The sequence below is a fragment of the Clupea harengus genome, chromosome 23 (assembly GCF_900700415.2).
Source record: "Clupea harengus chromosome 23, Ch_v2.0.2, whole genome shotgun sequence".
Lineage (NCBI taxonomy): Eukaryota > Metazoa > Chordata > Actinopteri > Clupeiformes > Clupeidae > Clupea > Clupea harengus.
Window position 1 is genome coordinate 7,927,962 of NC_045174.1, and position 23,517 is coordinate 7,951,478.

Sequence of the window (23,517 nt, forward strand, 5' to 3'; positions counted from 1 at the left end):
TGTCGTACTAAATTTGCAGGAACCACTCCACAACTGCTATCTAATCTAATATAATCTTTTCCATTGCAGACTTGGCGGTCAGTATTTCCCGATTTTGAGATAGTCCCCGAGGTCTGTCTTTTAAAATGGAAACAAAATTTGGTACATACTGAACAAAATAGGCTACTGCCCCCCGCCCCCCAAAAAACTGTGTGCCCATATTGCAAGAGAGAGACATGTTGAAACTCTATCAGCATTTATGGGTACAACATGAAAACACAAGCATAAAGTTGCACAGGCCTTCTTCAGGAGGAAAATAGAGAGAAAGATGGTTATTTTAACACTTTTTTCATGTTCTAGGGGATCTGCATAACCTGCCATTGAATCTCAATCCTATCTTGCAAGTTGGGCTTCTGCTAGTCAATTTCAACACCATTTTGATCTCCACTCAACAGAGACTTGCAGACACACATTCCAATTAGGGCAGTTCTAGACTGCAATACAAAATTCATAAGATGGCACTGCCAGTGCAAGACTGATGCAAAACCTGGACACACAGAACCCCTCACTGCCGCTTGCTGAAGTGTTCACTTTGTTCTTCTGCATGTCCCTGTCCTATTTCTCATAACTGTAAACTAACCTTTCAGTTTAGTCCTCTGAAACTGGCCAGTTTATTGTGTCAAAACATGGGGGGGTGTCTTTTGAAACTAGGGGGTGGGGGTAAGCAATACCATCCAACTTATCAGTATCGGGGTACTGGAATAAGTAAGAATAAGTGATTAAGGATGCTGACAACTCCCCAAAAACATGAGTTTAATAGATTGTTAAAAAATGTAAGGCTAGGACACTGAGGGGGTAAACATAAACAGGTACATCCAGGACAACCGTCGTCATGGCAACACCATTGTGTGTATGTGGGTGTGTGGGATGGGGGCTCTACAGTGTTGACCTACATCCCACTGCACAGACTCTCACCTCTGAAGGAGCATAACGAACTGTGGGGGATCTATGTAACAGCAACCCCCCGTCCCTCAATCCACCCACCCTCCAATGGTGGCAAGGGTACACTCGTCTATCATGTGCGCTCACACTCACACTCACATACACACCTATCCCCCCCCACCTTTTATAAAATAGTGCATAGCTCAGGAAGATACACATCCAAAGACATTTGTTGAGCGTGGGATGCTTGAGAGGACTCTTATCCAAATGTCACTTGAACTGTAACAATCATTGTCCAGAAAAACAAACAAAACAGAAAAACAATCAAATCAAGCCATCTACATTTCATATACATATTTATAGTATTTATATATTCATATAATTTCATAACTCATAATAGTTTTTTTAATGTACAAAGTTACATTCTGAACTGCAAAGGCTCATTCATAGAAATAAATACTGAAATGGCTAAATCTTTCTCGATATGAAGTTTTCTTTGCCTCTCCTGGAGAAGAAGAAAAAAATTGCAAACCCACTGAACACAGAGCTTCAACCTGAACGGTTTTCGACCCAAACGCTCAAGACATCCGACGGCATGATCCTCCTGCGCGTGGCGCTTCCAGCGTGCGATGACACACGCAGTACGAAACGGGACATGTACAAAAGGTGTCATAAAAATAGGCATAAAAGTTGTAATTTCTTTCATTGCTTAAGTGACCAAAACAAAACAAAACAACATAAAACCCTACCTTGCACCCTACACTCGCCTGACGAGCAGACATTCTTGATTGACTTACGGTACAAACATCTGAATATTAAGTATTCATATATAACCCCTCTAGAGTCAAACACGACTCTAGACCATATTGACCACTTCAAAAAGGCAGCGTCATGTCGATTACTAGCAAAGCTTTGTTTTCTATCTTTTTTTCCTTTGGTAACATTTTTCTGTATAAATATAAATACTCTGCCACACCATTTCAATTGTTCTGAATAGAGTAGCTGTGCTAAAAAAACGAAAGGCTGTGCTTATTACTCTTTTTTTAAGTGTCTGTCGACAACACCTAGCTCCGGAAAGAAGGAAGACCTATAGTCAGCGCCAAAGCCAGTCTAGGAAAGATTAGCGCCATAGCTAAAGCTGCTCAAAGCCGCCATGGAGCTTCCTCGCCTCGTTCCTAACCTACGTCTGTTTGTAAGGTGTTCCTTGAGAAAGGTGCTTGCACGCACTGATGTCCAAATAACAGAACTAAGACAAAACAACTGTCTCCAGATATGGATAAACAAAGCAGAAAAAATAAAATAAAATATAATATGAAGTTTGGATAAGCAAAACAGCAACCACAGTAGATTCAAGATCCGGACAATGACAGCCAGTATTAAACCGTGTGGACAATTAACAGTCATCCGATTCAGAAATTACTCAAACTGAAGGAGAAAAAGTCTGTTAAATTAAAACATTGATTCTTTTTTTCTTCCTTCCTCTGTTCCACGTCATGCCAAAGGACCGTAGAGAAAGTGCAGGTTGATTCAGCAAGGATGCAAAACAGTGACCCATGCAGGGACCTGAGAGGATCAGGGAGTCTTGTTGGGTGACCACATGGGTGATGGTCATCTGCAAACATTCAGACAGTTCCCCAGCACAAAAATGACAGAGGGACTGTTACAGTAAGTGTGTGTGAGTTTCAGCAACAGCAACGGCAAATGCGGTGTAACTAAAAATATGAACACCAAGAGATTTGGTGAGGGAAAAAAAAAGAAAAGAAAAATTAATTGAATTAAAACGAATTAAAAGAAAATATCTAAAATGAAAGGCTAAAAGAGCATGAGAGAGAATGAAAAAAAAAAAAAACATGCATGTTGATATAAGGGTGGACTGTTGCTACGAGATGCACACACACTTCTCTGTGGTTGTGCGAGTGTCAGGTACAGTATATGTGTGTGAGGGAGGAGGAGCAGGAGGTGAGGGGGGGGTCAGTTAGTCCTCCGCAGCCATGACCTGCCAGACAATGAGGTGGCTCCGCTCAGCTTTGGCCAAGTGGGGCTGCAGCTTTAGTGCGGGCTCCACCTCCTCAGACTCCCCGGCTTCATCACCTTGAGAGAGTGGGGGAGGGAGAGAGAAAGAAAGAAAGAAAGAAAGAAAGAAAGAATGAGACAGAGGCAGCATCCTGAGTGTGTGTGTCTCCGCTCACCCATTCTGAGTGTGTGTGTGTGTGTGTGTGTGTGTGAGTGTGTGTGTGTGTGTGTGTCCACTCACCCATTCTGAAGTCGATGTAGCCCTCTCCTCCGCTCATGACCAGGACGGACTTGCCCAGCTCCTGATTCGCAACTTCTGACGAGGGCTTATCCCCGCCCCCCTCCCCACCTGCTGCTGCGGAGGGAATCACCTGACCTGTGACGGACACACAGAAACATCAGTCAGAAATGAGCAGCGCTCCAGGTGCTACATTGCAACCGCAAGCCCACTCTTCCTCCCCGCATATAATGATGGTAAGACAGTCGTCAGACAAAATACTACCACCCTATGAATTTTATCAAAGATACATTTCTCAGGACTTGACTAATGCAGCTCAGCACTCAAGTATATGAACAGGGACAAATGGTTTGTATTTGGCTCAGCACCCCAGTACAGGGACTTGTAATAAAGATTATAAAAAAAGCATCACTATCCAACATCTTCTTCAGTGTTTAGTATGTTCTGTGAATGGATGGGAACACACACACACACACACACACACACACACACACACACACACACACACACACACACACACACACACACACACACACACACACACACACACACACACACACACACAAAGTGACTCGCACTCTTATAGCTCTGCAGCTCTCCCCACAGCCCTCCTGAGTTACCAAAGGCATTCAGCCCTTTGGCGACTGATACAGTGAGATCTCTGTGCCGTGGGGCCTGGGCTCGGTGGTTACCTGGCACGGCGCAGAAGAACTTCACGGCATCCCGGTGGCCATGGAAACAGAGCTGGGCATGAGCCATGGAGCAGTAGGGGACGAAGGTCGCGGCCGTCACTTTGTCGCTGTTCTCATCGCCATAGACACGGATGACGCTGCCGGGCTGCTTCCCTGTTCCCGAGGAGAGTTTGTTGGCTGTTTTTAGGGGAAGAGAGAGAGAGGGGGGGTTCACAAGGGTTCCATTATATTGCGCTCCGTATGGGAAATACAAGCATTCCAGCATCCTTAAACCAAAATGCTTGAGAGTAATACAAATACACCTATGTATATTGTGATAATTCATATAAAATTGAGTTTAATGAATTCATCTCCACCGTTCTCATGACAAAGTTTGGCAATGCAAAAGTTAAACTGTATACACTATTGAACTTCTTTACAAATGCAGCTGCAGCAAAGCTCTGAACGTTATGGTATATTATCAGTAAGTTCAGTTCTGCATGGGATGGAGACTTACTCTCTGTCAGGGGGATGGAGATGATGACTCCGTTCCCCGTGCCGACCCACAGGCGTTTACAGGACACCATCAGCGCCGTGATCCGCACAAAGGAGAAGCCCAGCTTCCCAGTGCCTGTGGAACCCAATGTGGAAACAAACACACACAAACACACACGTCACAAACTTTTCAGCCACACCTACAGCTGTGAACGAGTAAAAGGTTAACTGGTCTTGCCCAACATGCCCTTGACTTTGAGAGAGTGAGTGGGCGAGAGAGAGTGAGAGGGAAAAGGGGAGAGAAATGGTGTGTGTGTGTGTGTGTGTGTGTGTACGTGCGTGTGTGTGTGTGTGTGTGTGTGTGTGTGTGTGTGTGTGTGTGTGTGTGTGTGTGTGTGTGTGCGGGTATGCACACGTTCACTCACCCAGCATCTTGCTGACGTAGGGCTCGATGTCCACGTCCTGCAGGTGCTGGTAGGTGTGGGCGTGGTAGAGGCGCAGCGTGGAGTCCAGCCGGATGGACACCCAGATGCCGTCACCCTCCCAGGCCAGCTCCCGCACCTGGCTCTCCTTCCGGGGGTGGGCATCGAACGATTTCTGTGAACGACCACTGCTGAGTTACATCATGCTGCAAAGTCAGGTCAAGCTGCGACTGACGTGTGTATATTTGCCAAATACTAACAGTCACTTGTTGCCAGACACTTCTCCTGACTGAGATAAAAAAATCTAGAAAGTGAACATTGAGCAAAATGCAAAATGCTGAAATGTCATCTTGCACATTGTCCTAACAACATCCAACGCAACAACTAAATCAGATCAATTCCATTGCTTTCAGTTAGAACATCCTAACTGGCTGCAAGCAACTTTGTGCAGCGTGATGTTTGAGCTCAAAAGTTGTTGAACGTCCTGTTGATGCTCGTGTTGGCATATGGATCTCAACACACAAATTCATGATGGATAGTTTTTTGGTTATAACGTGACGAAACAGACGTCAGTGCGGTCAGCTAGTCGGACAGTCGGATACGGTTAGGACATGGTGTTAGAGTGCGAATGATACTGTGTGATTGGCAGGAAGTCACAGTCAGTATTTGTCCTGTCTGAGGTAGAAATCTAGAGAGGGAACTTTGCTATGCAACAGATGCGTATATCCAGCTTGCCAGAGTCGTAAATCTAGGGCGACTCAAGAGTGGAAAACCAGAGGGAAGACCTGCGTGGTCTGAGGTAACTCATAACTCCTTTCAACAGATGGAGGCACCTCAGGCTAGAGCCCTAAAACCAGGCAATGCAACAACAGGTGTGCGCAGATATGTGTGTGCTATCTGACGTTTTTTTATGCAATAGGAAGCGGTGTCTCGTAAAAACATGTTTTGTTAACTTCACACGGCCAATCTCTACGGAGACTTTTCATAAGCTGGCAGGGGACAGGTAAGGAACCATCTGTTCATACAACACGGTATAGCGCGCTACCTCAAACATGAGAGGTCAAGTAAAGCAACTTACCCTTGCCTAACCCTCTTAGTGAGTGAGTGAGTCTGTGTGTGCGTGTGTGAGACTCTCACCTCGATTCTCATGGCCTTGGGCTGCACCACATAGATCTTGTTGCGGTAGCCGCACCACACCTTGTCGTGGACCACGGTCATGCAGCGGATGGAGTGATGTGGCCGGCCCAGGTCCAGCAGGTGGTAGTTGGTCAGGTCCCACTGCCCGTCTATGGACGAGGGAGACACAAGCAAAAGGCTACTGAGAGGTGGGCCTGGTGACAGTGTGTCTGGTCTTATAACGTTTTTTTTCCCCAGCCATATTGGAGTGACTACTCAGGCCTTGTGTTGTTGTTGTTGTTGTTGTTGTGAGCGTGTTGGCACTAACTACTGAGAGCATGCCTTTAAGGTTGTACGGGAGAAGCGCTTACCTTCCCCTCGGTGGAAGATGGCAAGAGTTCCATCGGCCAAGGCCACCAGGACACGACCTTTAACATGACTAGAGGAGAAAGGTCACACACAATAGACACCCAAAATAAGTGAGAGTAAACAGAGTAAAGATCTTACGATATTATCTGTTTTTACCATTTTAAATGCATTAACCCAACACGGATTACCAGTGTGTGTTTCTATGGGGTTCAAAAATGTTGCGGTGATTATCTTTGGACGTTCACAGAAAACATCGACAGATAAATTCATCTACATGATGATAAATACACTTCACTAAACGCGACCGATAAAAGCTCCGTGGGGAAAACAGAAGGATTCATGTTTCTCTACTCACACGATGCCCAAGACAGAATCTTTCAGCTTGATGGAGTGTAGACACTTCTTCCACTGAGCCACTGCCGAGTGGACATACACACTAGAACAGAACCGACAAAACCACAGTTAGAACCACCACACACAGTTGGAACTCGCTCACACAGCAATTATGGGTCACATCCCCCTGTGACCGATCGACTTTAACTGATCGACTGTGACCGATCGACTTTGACCGATCGACTTTAACTAATTAACTGTAACTGATCAACTGTAACCGACGGCCAGCCACTCACCAGCCGTTCTGGGCCCCTAACCACATGGTGGGCAGGACGCTGCTCATCTTGCTGGCCTCCTCCCTCATCAGGTCTTTCTCATCTGGGGACGAGCTCGTCCCGTCCTTCACCAGGTCATTCTCCCTACGGCCCAGACAGACCAAAGAGGACGCAGACCACTTAGATCAGATATCAAACACCATAAACAGTTAACTCCGACGATCAGATCTTGTGACCACGCTTTGAGATACTTCCTTTCTTTGGAACGACTATGCATCATGCGTTTTGGCGCGCTTCTTGAATTATTACCCACGTTTCTTCACCCTAACTGTTACAGGTTTAGAGTGTGTCTTCACACCCCCTTTCTGTGCTCTACTTCACACACACCTCTGAGTGTAGGAGGATGGCGTCTCCGGTGAAGTCTGCACGCCCAGTGGGTCGGTGAACACGTGTTCCGTGTACATGCCCGGGGTGAGGTCCAGCACGTGGCCGCCCTCTCCTAACGGCAGACCGCTCTCTGTGGCCTCAGTGGCCTCCTCAGGAGACACGATAACTGGAGGAGACAGACGGAGAGAATTAGAGTTATGTTTGTACAACACGATAACTGGTGGAGACGAACGGAGAGAAATAGTATGGAGTTATGTTTGTACTCTAGATCTCTAGGTGGCCTCTTCAGGAGACACTATAACTGGAGGAGACAGACGGAGAGAATTAGTATGGAGTTATGTTTGTACATCTCTACATCTCTGGATTGGTATACATTTTACAAGCATTACTTCTCGCCATCACATGCATACAAATGATTATGTGCTTACAAATGCTTTAAATGTCTTTCTTATGGCTTATCGTGTGTTTGTCTATTAGCATATTCTTTGCTTTGACAAAAAAAAAAAACACTGTTTGGGCGTAATAAAGACTTTTTGAGTTTTAACTCAGAGAAAATTGATGTAGAGAGCACTCAGACTTTCATTCAAAAACTATTTTTAATTCTTCTACGCATTTACTCAATCCAGCCATTTCACCAGCACTTAAAGGCTTGCCAAAAGAAGAAAAAAAAAAAAAAGACTAAAAGAAACTAAAATGTAGCAAGACAGTTTGCCATGTCTCTAATGTCACTTCTAAGCACTGTATGATTCTCATGAGAAACACTTCCTCCCCTTCTAAGAGACTTTGGCAGACGGAGCAGAGAAATGGGACTTGGGCAGGGAGAGACAGAGATGAGTGGGGAAAGTCCCTTAGAGCCACTTAAAAGATGTATCCATTTTTGTATGTAGGGCAACAAACTTGCATGTCTCTAAATACAAGATGTACATCCCTATATGCTCAACGTCCCCATCCATCCTCCTTACAAGCCTTTGATTACATCTCGCTCTGTCTCTCTCGCTCCTGTTCTCTCGCTCTTGCTCTCTCTCGCTCTGTGTGTGTGTGTGTCTGTGTGTGTGTGTGAGAAAGGAGAAGAGACTCAAATTCAGGCATTTTTAAAGACCATAAACAGTGTACTTTCACCTTCACTCTTACCGGTGTCCGTGTCCAGGACAGAGGTGCACACTGTCTGGGGGATGGCCACCGCTCCCTCCCCTGAGCCGCCCACCGCCAGCAGGCCATCCAGCGTGCCCTCCGAGGCCCCGGCGGAGCTGCCGTCACTGCCCGCTGCTGTGGCAGCTCCGGCCTGGCTGGCGCCGTCTCCCTGCTCCCCTTCCTGCTTGGGGATCTGCTCCCCCATAGGGTAGTCGGTCTCTCGCGCCCCTGTGGCCAAACACAGACACAGAAATATATGAAGGGATGACCGATGGCAAACGGGCAACTACAGCAATGTTCTTTAAACAAATGGGTCATCTCCGTGTGGGAACTCATTAGGGCATCATCTGCCACCCATGGATGAATGTTCGGATAGCTGAAAGAACACTAGGAACCAGAGATCACTGGCGACAGTGGTTGAAAAGGAAGTGGTAAAGGGCCTTTGCTTTTAGTTTGAGTTTATAGGGTCGTAATTTCTGGTAGGAAAAAAAAAATAAACTTTAAAAATGAAATTTAGTAAACAAAATAAAAAATGTTTAAAAAAAAAAAAAGTACGAATACAAATGAAAAGCATCTCTTTAGATATAGAACACCTCACAGTTAATTTATTCCACATCCATATGGCAGTGTACACAGCTTACCAAGGTCATCAGGCCAGAAGATAGATCAAGTATCTGCAAGCACTGCAGAGACTTGGGAGCGCACACACACACACACACACACACACACACACACACACACACACACACACACACACACACACACACACACACACACACACACACCATCCTCTTCAGTTTCCTGACCTGGCACGCTGGCGATGCAGATGACGTGTGAGTTGCAGACAAAGAGGTTCTCCAGGATGATGCCGGGCTGGTTGGCGTCGATGACGATGACTTTGGTGGTGCCCTGCGCGCTGGTGCAGATCCACACCAGGCTGGACAGCTCCTCCTGCTGCCGCAGCTCCTTCTCCTGCTCCTGAGGCCGGAAGGCACATGCATTAGGCCGGAAGCATACACACAAACACATATACACGTACAAACACACACATACATACGTACGTACAAACACACACACACACACACACACACACACACACACACGTGTAAAAAGTGTGAAATATGAGAAAAAACTGAAACAGGCATTGTTCACATTGTGCAAACACACCCCCCCCCCCCCCCCCCCAATTACTCGCTCAGTCCTAGATCGATATAGAGAGAAAGAGAACTGACTAGAGTGAGTGTATGCAAGTGTGTGCTTATGTGTGCATCAATGTAAATGTGTGCAACCTTTAGTTCCTGCTCCAGTCTGTCCAGGCTGTTCTGGGACCCTTTACTCGGCAGGGGGCTGAGACAGACGGCGTCTCCTGACACGTCCTTATAGAACACACTCGCCCCCACGATGGAGCCACCGTCTCGCGTCTTCCCAGCGGTCAGGTTCACTCCGGCCGCACACCAGAGCTACTCACACACACACACATAGATACATACAGACACATACACACACACACACATACACACAAATACACATGCGCACATGCAGTTATTTAGTTGCTCCTCAGAGATACATTTCCACTGCAATGGCCGTATAATTTTACATCCACTTTTAGTTCTGACACCTGAAAGCAGTCCCTGAAATGTTACCCAATCTGTTTAAAAATTATTCCGACACTTATATGTCACTGAATGTCACACATAATCTGCACCCAAACAAAGGTGCTTTCACTAATCTAAATCTAATCTAATCTGATCTAATCTAATCAGCGCTACACCCAAGATGGATGGGCTTTCCTGTTAATAATCCAGAGCCATACTTAGAATGAGAGGCCTGTCAGTGGTGCTCACCTTCATGGAGGCGTCTCTCTCGTCCAGCGGCCGCAGGTAGACGGGCACCGGCAGGTTCTTCATCTTGCCCTCCTTCTGCACGCCACCGTTAACCTGAGGAACCAGGAACAGAAGAGTGTGAGTGTGAGTGTGTGTGTGTGTGTGTGTGTGTGTGAGATCGAGCGAGAAAGAAAGATGACAATGGTTTTTGACACAAAACTCATGTATGATGAAAATCATCAAGAACTACTCTGACTAATTAGTGCCAGTAAAACACATTTAAGTTTTCATTTAATGAGGTGTGTTCAGGAACACCTGTAGCCCCCCCCCCCCTCACACCTCCCATGTGGAGATGAAAACCTTCTCATGTCATGTCATTGCATTATTACATTTGCACCCAGTAAGAATAGTATGTTTGGTCTGCTAGTTGTCCTTAACTTCTTCTTTACTATGGCGGTTACCCAGCCCTGAAGACTGATTTCAGATGAAGTGCAGAGCACATCCCTCTTCACAGCAGATCCCTAATCCTTGTATTTCTTCTAATCATCTCCTTTGTTGTTGGAACATTGAAATTTGCCTTGAAATATCTTCCACTTCAAGCGGCTCTACTTCTGCATTCTATGGATCCCGTATATCCCGTGTAAAGAAGTGGATATGGGTCTCTGTAACGATCCCATCACAGAGACGCGAGAGGGTGAGCACCTTGCATTTCTGGGGGAGGCTCCAGCCGTAGGCCTGCACACGGCCGTCCTCCTTCTGCACGTGGGCTTTCACCTGCTGGTACTGAGCCCTCTTCTGCTCACGGCGAGACGCCAGGTTACCCGTCTCCGGCCTGGCACAGAACACACACACACACACACACACACACACACACACACACACACACACACACACACACACACACACACACACACACACACACACACACACACACACACACACACACACACACACACACACACACACACACACACACACACACACACACACACACACACACACACACGGGTTAAGGCAGGGTTCTTGCACCATTTCAAAAGTAAAATGTAATGCTTTTTAAGACTTTTTAAAGACCTCAACAAATATAATTTAAGACCCAAAAATGTCACAATTTCTTTGGAATACTCAATTCAGGGGTGCAAACTCATCAGGGAAGAAAAAGGTGACAACGATGCGAACCCCCTAGGAGAGTCTGGGGCATGCTCCCCGGGGAATATATTTTATATATAAGAACATTTTGCACATTTTAAAGTTCAATGCATCAATCTGGTAGCCTGGATGCCAGACGAACTTAGCCACGCCCACACATTTTTTGGTCGGGAAGTTCGGTCTGGTGTCGCTCCGTTGGGGAGAAATTATCTCCTCACAAAAATCTGTGAGGAGATAGATAGACCAATCAAATTGTCAGGGCGGGCTTTATACGATGATGGACATATGATCAACCCTAACGTAATCAACCACGTCACCAAAGAGCTTTTGGGGTGAATTCGTTTTTCAACAAACATGGCTGCCGTTGGAGAGCTGAAATGTGGAAATTCGAGTCTGTTTTAGAAGACATTGACAGCACATTCATTTTGAAAGAGGAACAGAGAAACGCGATCAAGGCATTTGTCGATCGAAAAGATGTTTTTGCCGTCCTTCCTACGGGATCCGGTAAAAGTTTAATGTATCAGCTGGCCCCATGGTCTACGTTATGGTCATACTACGTTGCTCTGATTGGTTCTAGATATATCCAATTGAGCGAAGAGGCATTTTTTTTCCTGGTTCGGTTGAAACACGCCCCATAATCACAGTCCAACGGAGCGGTATCAGACTCATATTCTGACTAGAATTATGAGTATGTCATCGTCAGGCTATCAATCTGGTGCACTTTGACAACAAAATTATGAGGCTAGATCTATTTAGAACTTTGTGCTGTTGTAAACAATTTTGTGCTCTGGTAACAGTTTAATCATAAACATTCCTGTGTTGAATGTTGCACGGGCACAGGCCAACCCAACCTGCCTCTAGTTGAGCCACAGTAATGGCATCCTCCTCCTAAAATTCTCTCATTCTGAAAACACTGAAGTAGGAGAGTGGCAAGTTTGTTCAGTTGCAGTCAAGCGCCCGGCAGTAGAAAACGGGTCAGTGTTTCAGATTACAGATTACATAGGGACGTGTGGTCAGGGGAGGCAGAGCCTCATAAAAAGTAAAAAACTAAATAAATATTAATGTGTATCTACTGATCTGTGCTTTAAATAAAATGTTTGTATGATTCCGATAATTTTTATAATCAAAATCGCTGAATTTGACCATGTCCTGTTCAAACAGAGGCGACTCGCGAGGTGAGGCAGCAACGAGCTGCGCCTCATCTCAGATTGTGCAATCCCTCACACACTGGGTTGAGCACATGCCTTTTGCTTTCTCATTGTTTGTCATCACTGAAATATTTGTAGACACTGTTATTATATGTCGTTTGTATCCATAGAATAGGTAATGTAATGTATTTCACGTATGTGAAGAAGCTATTTAGTCTTGCTGATCTGTCATAAAACCACAGTGAAAAAGCACATATGGGAGGCAAACCTAACCTCTGCCTCAATGAAGGGGGCGTGCGAGAGCCTGGAAAATGGTCTTCCAATCCAGTGAAGTGATAAATACATAATGGGAGACCAATGCCAGAGCTAAAAGGTTTGCTTCAAACGACAGGACAGAAGATAACTTTAGCAGCTAAACTCCGGACCAAACTCGCCTGACGGCCATGTCTTTTATGTACATTTTTCGGCGTTTTCACGTTAAGATTTGTCAAAAGTTACCGAGAAAAGACACTGTACTATCCGATAACACCGTTGACACCGTCAACATATGAAACGAAACTGGGGAGAGACTTTTTGATCCTCCACCTCATCTGTTTTGTCCACTGTGACATCTTCTTTGTTTTTAAATAAATGGTCATGTTTTCAAAAAACTGGCTTTCGTCGCTTTTCTCCATGATTGAAAACGGATCTGTCGTTGTGACGCATGCGCGCGCGGCTTCGCTGTCGACAGCAGTCGACAGTGTCGCAAAATGACGCATGCGCAATGTGAGGGACTACGATCCCCCAAAGGACTACCATCGTGTAGCGACACTGACTTTAGCACGTTAGCCTACGTTAGATAGCATAACGTTATTGCAGCGTACCAACGTTACACGTTACCGTAAATGCCATCTTAAAAAGAAGAGATACCCAAGTGTGTGTGTGTGTCGAACCTCACATCGACCACCGCGTAATGGCGACACGCAGCCTGACGTCAGCGTCTGTAGCCGACGTACCGTAAACAGCTATTACATTGCGGAGACTCATTTCACACAATACTAAATGAATCAACTATTAGATGTTTTACGAAGCGCCACTGTGCTTTCTCATCGTCATTAAGCGCACCGGCAAAAAAATGAATACCTACAGCAACTTTACGTGAAATTTAAGACAATTTAAGACCTTAATTACCCGAATTTTAATTTAAGACATTTTAAGACTTTTTAAGGACCCGCGGGAACCCTGTAAGGGTCAAACCTGCCTTACATTCCACTCTTCCAGTTGGATGCAGGTGAGCTGTCTTCCACAACACTTGTTTTGTTCACTTACTGTACATACTGATGTGTTATACTACATAGTTGATGTTGATGACAAAGAAGATGTTTTCTTGCATGTGATGTTCAGAGGTCAGGCCGTCGTGGTAAGTCACCAATTAACGGCGCAAGGAATTTAACATCGGCCCTGTGTACTGCTGAAATTACGTCCAATATAGTGCTACTATGTAGGGTTTCACATTGATTACTCCATTACACATACTCTAAGTTGTGGTCTATGCTGGCGCACACAAGGACACTTAGCAGTAAATCAATCTCTGAAGTGACAGTGACATTAAGCAAGGCTTCTTCAGCAGCTTTAAGTCAATGGTGAGAGCCCATTAAACTTTATCCATCTCTACTTTACTCCTTTCACCCTCTCTCTCTACTCCACCATCCTGGTCTTTCACTCCGTGGCTCTGAGGCGATGGTGGTACTCACTCCTCGTTGAGGAAGTCGAAGGCCTTGGACTTGTCGCTGGGCAGCTGGGCCAGGGTGCTGCTCCTCTTCTTCACGGTGGGCACCACGTGTGAGGTCGGAGCGTTGTACTTCAAGTTCACCGGGGCTTCCGGCTTCTTGGCTGCCGCGCCCGAGGACGAACTGAAGAGCCGACTAAAACTAGAAATGAAGAGAGAGCGAGGGGAGGAAAGGGCGAGAGGGAGAGAGAGAGAGAGAAGAGGGATAGAGAGAAAGAGAGACACATACAGACAGACTGCTAGGGATGCGGACACAAGACACAGCAGTAGCAGTAGTAGTTAGAGGTCAAGGGTCAAATGTTAGGGATTGGGCAAGGGGTCAGGGCCCTCCAACACATACTGCACATTCCCCACACACACGCGTAGCACCAACACCCCACCCCACCTCACCTCACCTACACTTGTAGCAGCCCCCTCAGAACTAGAGCCATGCTTTCAGGATCCAGGGTCATTGCAGTATTATGCACTGGGCACGTCACCACTTCATTGTGACGGCATCTTCATCCAAACAATATGCTGCTGGCTGATGTGCCTTTACTGTCTCTTCTATAGTCCCTTTCACTCACTATTCCTAGGATGAACCAAGCCCATTCTTCTGAGCTGACATCTCAGTCTACAGCCTGAATTAAAATCACAACATGCCACTACCATTGTCTTGACTAAGAATAAAGTTTTCCTGAGTATAACCTCTACATCTCTACATCAGTAAAAAGACTAAAACCCTCATATCTTAAGAGGATGATCCCTCATCTTCTCTCAGTTTTCTGAAAAACAAGTTTTTCCCTCGCTCCCCCCCCCCTCCCCACACACCTTCTGCAGACGCACAGGACAACACATGGCAGGAGACAGAGAGGACACAGGAGAATACAGAGCAGGAGAGAAGGTAGCTTTTAAAACAAGGGCATTTCACCTCCATCGACAACAAACCAACCGCCAGCCCAAACCCAATTGAACCAACCAACCACGTCAAATCCATTCCATACCCACGTCAAACCAGGCCTAAACCCATTCCAAACCCACAGCAAAAACCCACAAACACCAAGACCTGAGAATGGCACCACAAGTTTAACATATTGTCCGTGGTGACCAAAATATAAGGAAAACAAAATTAAGAGTAAAGCCTTCCAAATTTGTTGGGGGGGGGGGGTTTAACTACCAGGTATTTGAACGTATTGCATGTAAACCACGAGATATGGGGATAATATTTTAAAATTCAGTCTCTAATATGTTTTAGGCTGGACAAAATATTAAATAAACAAATCAGCTATTCTTCACAGCAAATCCATTTCCAGGTCAAGGTTCATATCAGTCTTGTTTGTTTGGATCATGTAAAGTGCAAGGATCAATGCATTACAAGGCAACCAAAGATTTACCTACATCCTGGAGACAAAAAGTAAAAATCAAAAAAAGTGAAATCAAAAAAAGGGGAAGTAACAGATTCATTGATTAAATGCATCATCTAGGCACATCACTGTCAAATGTGACGCATTGCTATGATTTTGAGTGAAGGCCATTGCAACTTACAACTGCCAGATACTGGACTTCTTCTTCTCGGTCATGTTAGGGTTCTCCCGTGATGCTCTTTTGAGGAGAAAACAAAATGAAAGAGTTGAAAAAGTGAGAGCAGTAAATGTGCATTGTCAGTGGGGTACTACATGCTTATCTCGTGACTATCCCACATATCAGAAGCTGATAAAAAGCTGACATGAAGATGGTCGACCTCCCTTCCCCCCCTCCCCTCGTTCCTCCTCACACCCTCACCTGATCATCTCGGTCCACCGCACGGCCTCCTGCAGCTCCATGAGCCTCTCCTTGTACTGGTTCCTCTCCATGAGCACGCGGGCCATCTCCACCCGCGTGAAGCGCTTCCTCTGAGCCGTGGGCACGTCGCTCTGGGCAGACACACACTTCTTAGACCTTCTTAGACACTTCTTAGAGTCCATGCAAGAGCTGTACAGCCAAAATGCAGCTACGCTGACCATGGATCTATCAACATGACAGCGTGTAGGACTTTATGGGCACCTCACTCTACAAATCCCTATTCTGTTTACCATCAAAGGATGTCATATGGGGATCTTACTGACATAAGTCACAGTCATTTAAGTCTTGACAGGAAATTGTGAGTTCTGAGGTAAAGTTTAAAAGCTGCAGGGTGTCTGCTTGAAACTGAGGCTCAGGTTGATGCAATGCGGCATCTCTTTGCACACATCCAGCTGTGAGTGGTCTGTGACTGGTCTACTGATGCACTCAAGTCTGTTGGAGAATGAAGAAGGCTTACATCATCGTCCTCTTTGGTCTTCCCCTTGGCCTCTTCTACTTCGGCACGCACCCTGGATATATATAGAGAGAGAGAGCGAGAGAGACACTCAAGTCAGTTTGACTTATCACTTCTACATTATTATTTGTAGTAATTGAAGTATATATGTACATTTGTATGTATATATGTATATTTATTATACAGCTCCTCAGAACGTTGCAAAAAGTTCCATTGATTTCAATGGGCCACCCCAACTTTCAGAGGTCTTATTTATGTATGTGTGTGTGTGTGTGTGTGTGTGTGTGTGTGTGTGTGTGTGTGTGTGTGTGTGTGTGTGTGTGTGTGTGTGTGTGTGTGTGTGTGTGCGTGCGTGCGTATCATCAGAAGTCCACCTGACCTCTTCATCTCCTCCTCCAGCTCCTTATTCTTCTCCTCCAGTTTGTCTTTGGCCGTGCGAATCACCTCCAGCTCCCCCTGCAGCACGTCCTTCTCACACGCCAGCTCGTCCACGCGAGCAATCAGGTCGTTCTTCACCACGTTCAGGGCATTTCTGCGCAGAACATGAAATACTCAGAGATGCACTTCCTTAAGGTTTCCTTAACTTACATTATTGTTCATTTTATTACTTGTTTATTTTATAATAATCATATAAAAGCTGAAGACTGCTACCAGACTGCACTTCCCAAAACCCAAAATAACATGATGTCAGTCTGAGGCATCTTGGTGTGTTTGTTGTGTTGGTGTGCATGTCTAATAATTTGCTGTAGATGGCAGCAGAGAGCCACTCCATGGTATGGAGAACAGTACAGTACAGTTTGTTACATTCAAACGAGACATGCTTCATTAGCATGGTTCATTAGCAGGTCTCCAGTCATAATTGGTTTTATGCTTAAGTACGTTAACAAGAAGAGGTTCTATAGAAGAGAAAATGTTCACAAAGACTTGAACACTTCAGAACCATTCTGAAGGAGCAGTAGTGTGATGGAGTTGATGAAGGTTAGGTGGCATATCTTACTTTGTCTCCAGCAGCTGTGTATTCTCCTGGATGAGGTGTTCCACTTCACGACCCATACCTGAACCGAGAGAGAGAGAGATTCCCTGACAGGTTACTTGCATTCATCAGCTCAGTCAGCCACCATTTAATCAGAATCCATAATACCATCACTGGCACACCCGCAAGTTACACATTTAAAAAAAAGTTTCTGGGAAGACACAACAAAGAGAAGACGATTCCAGACGATCACAGGTCACAGGTCAGACAGACTGGACAGAAGACAGAAGAGTCGTACAATAAACAAGCAGAGGAAGACCGCCTTACCCAAGAAATTAAGGTCTGACAATGCTGTGCAAAACCAGGGGGAGGAAGAGAGAAGGATGAGCAAATGAGGTGAGACATGAGATGGTGATGAGCAGTAATGAAAGAGAACATCAAAGTCATGTGCTGTTATAAACTATCAAGGTAAAACAAACAAAAATGACACCTCAGAATACCAAGGACTAAAAGAAACTAAACGAAGGAGTTCCTGTCTCTGATCCTCGGGAAGGAAAGTAACAACGCAGATGAAAGATGAATACATCCTGTGCTCTTTGTTATTGTGAATAAAAGGCATCTAAATCTGTTGCGTGCCTTGTTTGATTAGGCCGAATTGACACAATGTAAACAAACACTGGTTAGTGGCACAGTAACGCTGTAGGTGTGGGATACTGGCCCTTAGAGGAATGTCCAGAACTACAGCAGAAACCCTAGCCTGGCCTACAACATGACTCAGCAAATTCCTGTCCAACAGTCTGCAGTGAGTAAACACCAGCTCATACACCTTAGCTCTTCGGGCTAGGACTCCCTGCATTTACTCTAGGCTCAGCATCAAAAGTGGTTTTCTTCTCTGGTTTGACTTTGGTCTGTTTGAGTTGGGTTTGTAGCCTCTGGGAGGACTAGGGCAGAGCCAATCACTACACTGGAGGAAGACGGGAGAAGTGGAGGAGATGAGAGAGAGCTGGAGGTGGAGCTGCACAGTGTGAGCGTGTAGAGACAGTGGCTTAGCGAGATCATACACACCAGAGTACTCCTCTGCGGGGAGGAGAGAAAGGCATGCAAAGAAAGAGTGGTTAGAATGAGAATGAATGAATGAATGAATGAATGAATGAATGAACGAACGAATGAATAAGGGATGAGTTCCCACACTGAGATGGTTAATAATTAAATTATTACTAAAGTAGGGCCCTATGATATCCATGATGCAGAAAAGGTGGAAGGAATCGTGGAATTCTGTTAGTAAAAGATAAATCACAGTTAAATGTGGAATTGCACAGAATTCTGCGGTTTCAAATAAGTTTGCCACATTGATGGTGAACTGACACATCCCTATGCATTGTGAACTGATCAAGAAATATGACCAGACCGGCCATTAGCGCAGCAGCATCTGAATAGTCTTACAATAACCATAAGCCTTACAATGTACATGTAGGCGATCATAACACAAGTGGCTTTGTAAGGCAATAAAATGGAATTTGGCAAACAATAAAACGGATTTCATTGGGCCCTACTGAAGGGGAATGTTCAATACTACAGGCTCTCTACTTTGGTTTCTTGTGAAGAACCAAATTGAATCAGTATTCTGGTTCTTATCTGAAAATGGATGCTAATGCAAATTGATTTGTAGCAAGGCAGTCGAATGTGCATTTTTCAGGCTGTCAATTTCAGACGGATGAAATTTCACACAAAACCACTGACTCAGCCCTGGTACCCAGAGACGGATGAGGTCTGCAACCCCAGTAGAAAGCCTGAAGCTGAACTCTATCCCCACGTCATAGTAACGAACGTTCACATATAGTCACACAAACACAAACTACACAAACACACATCAGGACGGTCTATAAAATGGGAGACTGGAGACGAAAGGCACACAGTGACAAAAGAAGGATCATAACTTCAACCTAATCCCAAAGACAAACAACCTGAAGACAACCTAAATACAACCTAAAGACAACCTAAAGACACTGGGCTAGGAACTCTCACTCAGCTGGATGCTAATAGTATGACATGCACAAATCCAAGTTGTTGTCGCTCTGTAGCTATGGAAATGTATAGAGAGACTACGTCACCCCAATCGCTCTCTTACCCAGCAGGTCTGCACCCTCGTCTACGTCTCCTATGAGGTCGGTACCGGCTGAGGAGAGCTCCTCGAACAGCGATTCTGTGTTGCGGTCAAACGCCAAGTTCTCAATCCCTTTGGTTGGAGTACTGAAGGAGGAAGAGAGAGACAAAGATGACCAAGATTAGGGCACACAGACAAGCAGAGGAAGCAGGGCAGGGTAAAACACTGAACATCAGCGGTGCTCATCTTCTTATGGTCAAGACCGCTTCTCCGCACACTACACTGGTTCGTTAGCTGAACAAACATTTTGACACAATTGAGACCCTCGAGGGGAACCACACTTTTAAAATGGATGTTGCTGGGTGGAAGAGTTCATACAGATGCAGGGGTTTTTGTTTTGACCTGGCTGGTGTTACCTGGATCCTTTGCAGCCACTCAGGTCCATGTCCAGCTCAGGGGTGGACTCGATTATCGCCTGCACTTCTGACTTCTGCTCAGCATTTTCTTCTGAAAAACAACATCGATGTCAACTAAAATAAAAAAGTAACAAATATGATTACAACTATATCCATGAATATGAATATTATAAAGATCTTAATTAAAACTTAATGCACATCTAAGAATTTTACACAGGCACAGGCTAACCCTAAATAACAGTGACTAGACCCATAATTGCAACACACCTTGAATCATAGTATGTTTTGAAATGTCCAACATTCTGCACCTTTACTTTGGACATCTAAACAGAAGTATCTGCCCTCACCTGATGAGGTTGTGTTGGTGCCCGTGCCTGTGCCAGGGACTGTGCCAGGGACTGTGCCAGGGACTGTGCCCGTTCCCGTTCCTGTGCCCATTCCTGTTCCCGTGCCCGTGCACGTTCCTGTTCCTGTGCCCGTTCCTGTGCCCATTCCTGCTCCCGTGCCCGTGCCCGTGCACGTTCCTGTTCCCGTTCCTGTGCCCATTCCTGTTCCTGTGCCCATTCCTGTTCCTGTGCCTGTTCCTGTGCCCGTGCCCATTCCTGTTCCTGTGCCCGTTCCTGTGCCCGTGCCCTCCTGCACCGTGAAGTTCCTGCTGTTGTCCGGCTTCCTGTCGCTGCCGTCCAGGGTCCGGTTTAGGCCATTTGCTTCCTCTGCCCGGGGCGTGTCTACCGATGCCATGGCGTTGGACATGGGCGTGGCCGACTTGGAGCCTCCCCGGCTTGCGTCCGAGAGCTCATCCTGCAAAGCCATGAAAAAATAGAGTAGAATAGAATAGAATACAATGAGAATAGAATAGAATACAGTGTAAGAAATCTACACCTCAAACGTGGACGCCACGTAAGAATCTCGCTCCAATTCAGATGTCGGAGACAGGAGCTAGGAGGTTAAGGACGCTATACGGAGGAGGCTTGACAGAAACAACTGAGATCAAGTTTGTTAATACTATAAGACGCCCGTCACCCAACCCTTTCACACAAACACATGGTAGCCTCACCACTCTGCTGAGGCACCATAGAGTTGGAACACAGCAGGCAGGTAGAGGTCCGCACTGGAAATCTATTATTAGTTAGGCCTGTGTGTTAGAAAGTTCTGGTGCCATGTCCTATATACACTCGCTGCCAGCCAGTCAAATTGACTAAAGTTTGAATGCAAGGAATGGTTCCTGGAGGTAGCGGTGAGAAGTTTGCTGCAGGAGAGATAAGTCACATCATTTGGCTCACCAGCAAGTGTTAATTCTTGGCTTTGTTGGGTTTCTTGGAAGGGTAACACTGCCAAGTGCAATCCATAGTTAGCCTTCAAAGAAATGGCTTTCACAAAGGCCAATGGCTTCACACTCTCTCTCTCTCTCTCTCTCTCACACTCGCTCTCTCACACTCGCTCTCTCACACACACACACACACACACACACACACACACACACACACACACACACACACACACACACACACACACACACACACACACACACACACACACACACACAAATGTCTGGTTAATACAGGGAAGAAAACCTTTTAACAAAATGCTGAAGTGCACTTCCAAGATAAATGTCACATAAGCAGCTACACCCACACCCCTTCACTTCATTACAACTCCTGAGGTCTTTCTTCCAAGACCGACAGAAACCACTGCTTGTTTACCTCCCTCGTCACCACTCTACTCTAACGCTCAACTGGCAGTTTGTCTTGTCGGTGCAGTGCAGCCAGTCAAATCTCATCAGTTCTCCGTATCCTTGTCACTTTAGAGTGTGCCACTGCAGGCTGACACATTGATCTGCCCTGACAAAGCCAAGGACACCTACACATCAATGCTTTTCCTTAAAATAGGCAAGTGCCTTAGCACTACATTTATATTATAGAATAACATTTCAATTGTCTATAATTCAACATGTTTTCATTTCGAACACATACAGATAAACAGTACAAACCCACTTTCTAAGAACAGGGCAGATGAATACACTATGAAATCAAAGCATCACTAATGCCAGCATAAAACTACCTGATTTTAGTTACTGCAGGTTAGGCTGAAATTAAAATGCAAATGGAGATTCTATCAGAGGCCGTCTACAGATTGAATGTGCACATCATTAATACAGACCCAACTACCCCAGTGAGTGGAATCTCATGCAGCATCAAAACACCACTACAGGAGCTGCAGGCAACCACACAACACGCTGATGACGACTTCGAGTCCGTCCGTTTGTTCACATCGTTAAACATGACCCATTAGAAAGAGAGGTCATCCCAGATCATTCACTTTGCAGAGATGGGCTTTTTTATCCATGCAAGGGCTCGATGTGCATTTCAATGGAGAGCTTACATTAACTTATCAGGAATTCTCTCCAGAATGTAATGATTAAAGTCTGACTTAATTATCCTACACTTCTGCACACATAATGGCTCTTCCCGGATAAGATCATCGCCCATCTCTGTATTGGAGTGGTTGCATGCAGCACAGTTCATGGCCTCTGATCTACACGCACACAGAAATGTAATGAAGATTTGTCGTGAGGTCGGGCAACAGGCAACTACAGGCCACAGGATTGTTTGGGCCGGGCTGCTGTTGCCGCGGGGATCAGTGTTTGTTTTAGGTTATTGTTTATTATTTGGCATTCGCTAGGATGAGGACCGGCTACCTGCGTCTCCTCCAGGGTATTCTCCCATGCTTCCAGCGGTACCTTACCCTCTCCGGGCCTGGGAGGCTCGTCCTCCTCCAGCTGCTCGGAGAGAAGGGGTTACAGTGAAGTGGGCTGTCGTCAATGATCACTACAATCCTGTCTGAAAATAATAATACTAATACAAATTTTTTTTTTTTTTTTTTAAACCCTTTGTTTTTACCCATGACCCTGAGTGCTTGTAGGACACTGTCCCGTGTCTGGGGCACAGCGTGTCATCCGAAAACAAGGGCAGATGGCTCTGGCCCTCAAACACACATTTCTGGTGTACTAAGACTACTCATAACACAGGGGAATAGGCTTGAGGGATCTCCATCTACTGCACTTGCCAAACAATTTGTGCTGGGGTATATTTATATATAGAAGGATATGTTTTAGGCCTATTACTGTAGACTGTAACCATTTTAGGTAAATCAAAAGGTTTGAATATGATGCATATAGACACACAAATAAACTCCATACATTTAAAGAAAAAAATAAATGTTTAGTAATAAAGAAGTTTGGTGTTATATATGAACTGTAATTTGATAGTTTTCTGTGAATCTAGTTATTTGCAGGTGACGGCCTTCTATAAAAAGAAACGGGTCACATTCAATTCAATTAATCATGAGACCAGCAATTAATCCACAGTGAGCTCCGAATGTCAACTTCAAACAAAGCGCCGAGACCTTTTAAACCCTTACCAAAAAATAAACCCATAAACAAGATGAAATATTCAACAGCATTTCACAAGTCATTAACAATGCTATACAG

At 45.3% G+C, this 23,517-nt stretch overlaps 1 protein-coding gene across 1 annotated transcript in view; it reads right to left on the minus strand.

Annotated features, from left to right (window-relative positions):
- Window positions 1-775: 775 nt before the first annotated feature.
- The window catches only part of spag9b (sperm associated antigen 9b), a 52,314-nt gene continuing 29,572 nt past the window's right edge, over window positions 776-23,517 (minus strand). Inside the window, exons 6-30 of the mRNA XM_042703199.1 lie at window positions 22,726-22,806; window positions 20,375-20,828; window positions 20,028-20,118; window positions 19,619-19,757; window positions 17,532-17,614; window positions 16,914-17,066; window positions 16,538-16,589; window positions 16,021-16,151; window positions 15,784-15,840; window positions 14,225-14,401; window positions 10,897-11,026; window positions 10,216-10,308; window positions 9,661-9,831; window positions 9,178-9,349; window positions 8,360-8,599; window positions 7,241-7,406; window positions 6,875-6,997; window positions 6,601-6,681; window positions 6,248-6,315; window positions 5,898-6,046; window positions 4,764-4,935; window positions 4,361-4,474; window positions 3,865-4,041; window positions 3,176-3,310; window positions 776-3,012 (exon numbers count right to left, since the gene is read on the minus strand). Coding sequence (XP_042559133.1) covers window positions 2,897-3,012; window positions 3,176-3,310; window positions 3,865-4,041; window positions 4,361-4,474; window positions 4,764-4,935; window positions 5,898-6,046; window positions 6,248-6,315; window positions 6,601-6,681; window positions 6,875-6,997; window positions 7,241-7,406; window positions 8,360-8,599; window positions 9,178-9,349; window positions 9,661-9,831; window positions 10,216-10,308; window positions 10,897-11,026; window positions 14,225-14,401; window positions 15,784-15,840; window positions 16,021-16,151; window positions 16,538-16,589; window positions 16,914-17,066; window positions 17,532-17,614; window positions 19,619-19,757; window positions 20,028-20,118; window positions 20,375-20,828; window positions 22,726-22,806 — 3,525 coding nt within the window. The 3' untranslated portion in view covers window positions 776-2,896. The remainder of the gene's footprint in view (window positions 3,013-3,175; window positions 3,311-3,864; window positions 4,042-4,360; window positions 4,475-4,763; window positions 4,936-5,897; window positions 6,047-6,247; window positions 6,316-6,600; window positions 6,682-6,874; window positions 6,998-7,240; window positions 7,407-8,359; window positions 8,600-9,177; window positions 9,350-9,660; window positions 9,832-10,215; window positions 10,309-10,896; window positions 11,027-14,224; window positions 14,402-15,783; window positions 15,841-16,020; window positions 16,152-16,537; window positions 16,590-16,913; window positions 17,067-17,531; window positions 17,615-19,618; window positions 19,758-20,027; window positions 20,119-20,374; window positions 20,829-22,725; window positions 22,807-23,517) is intronic.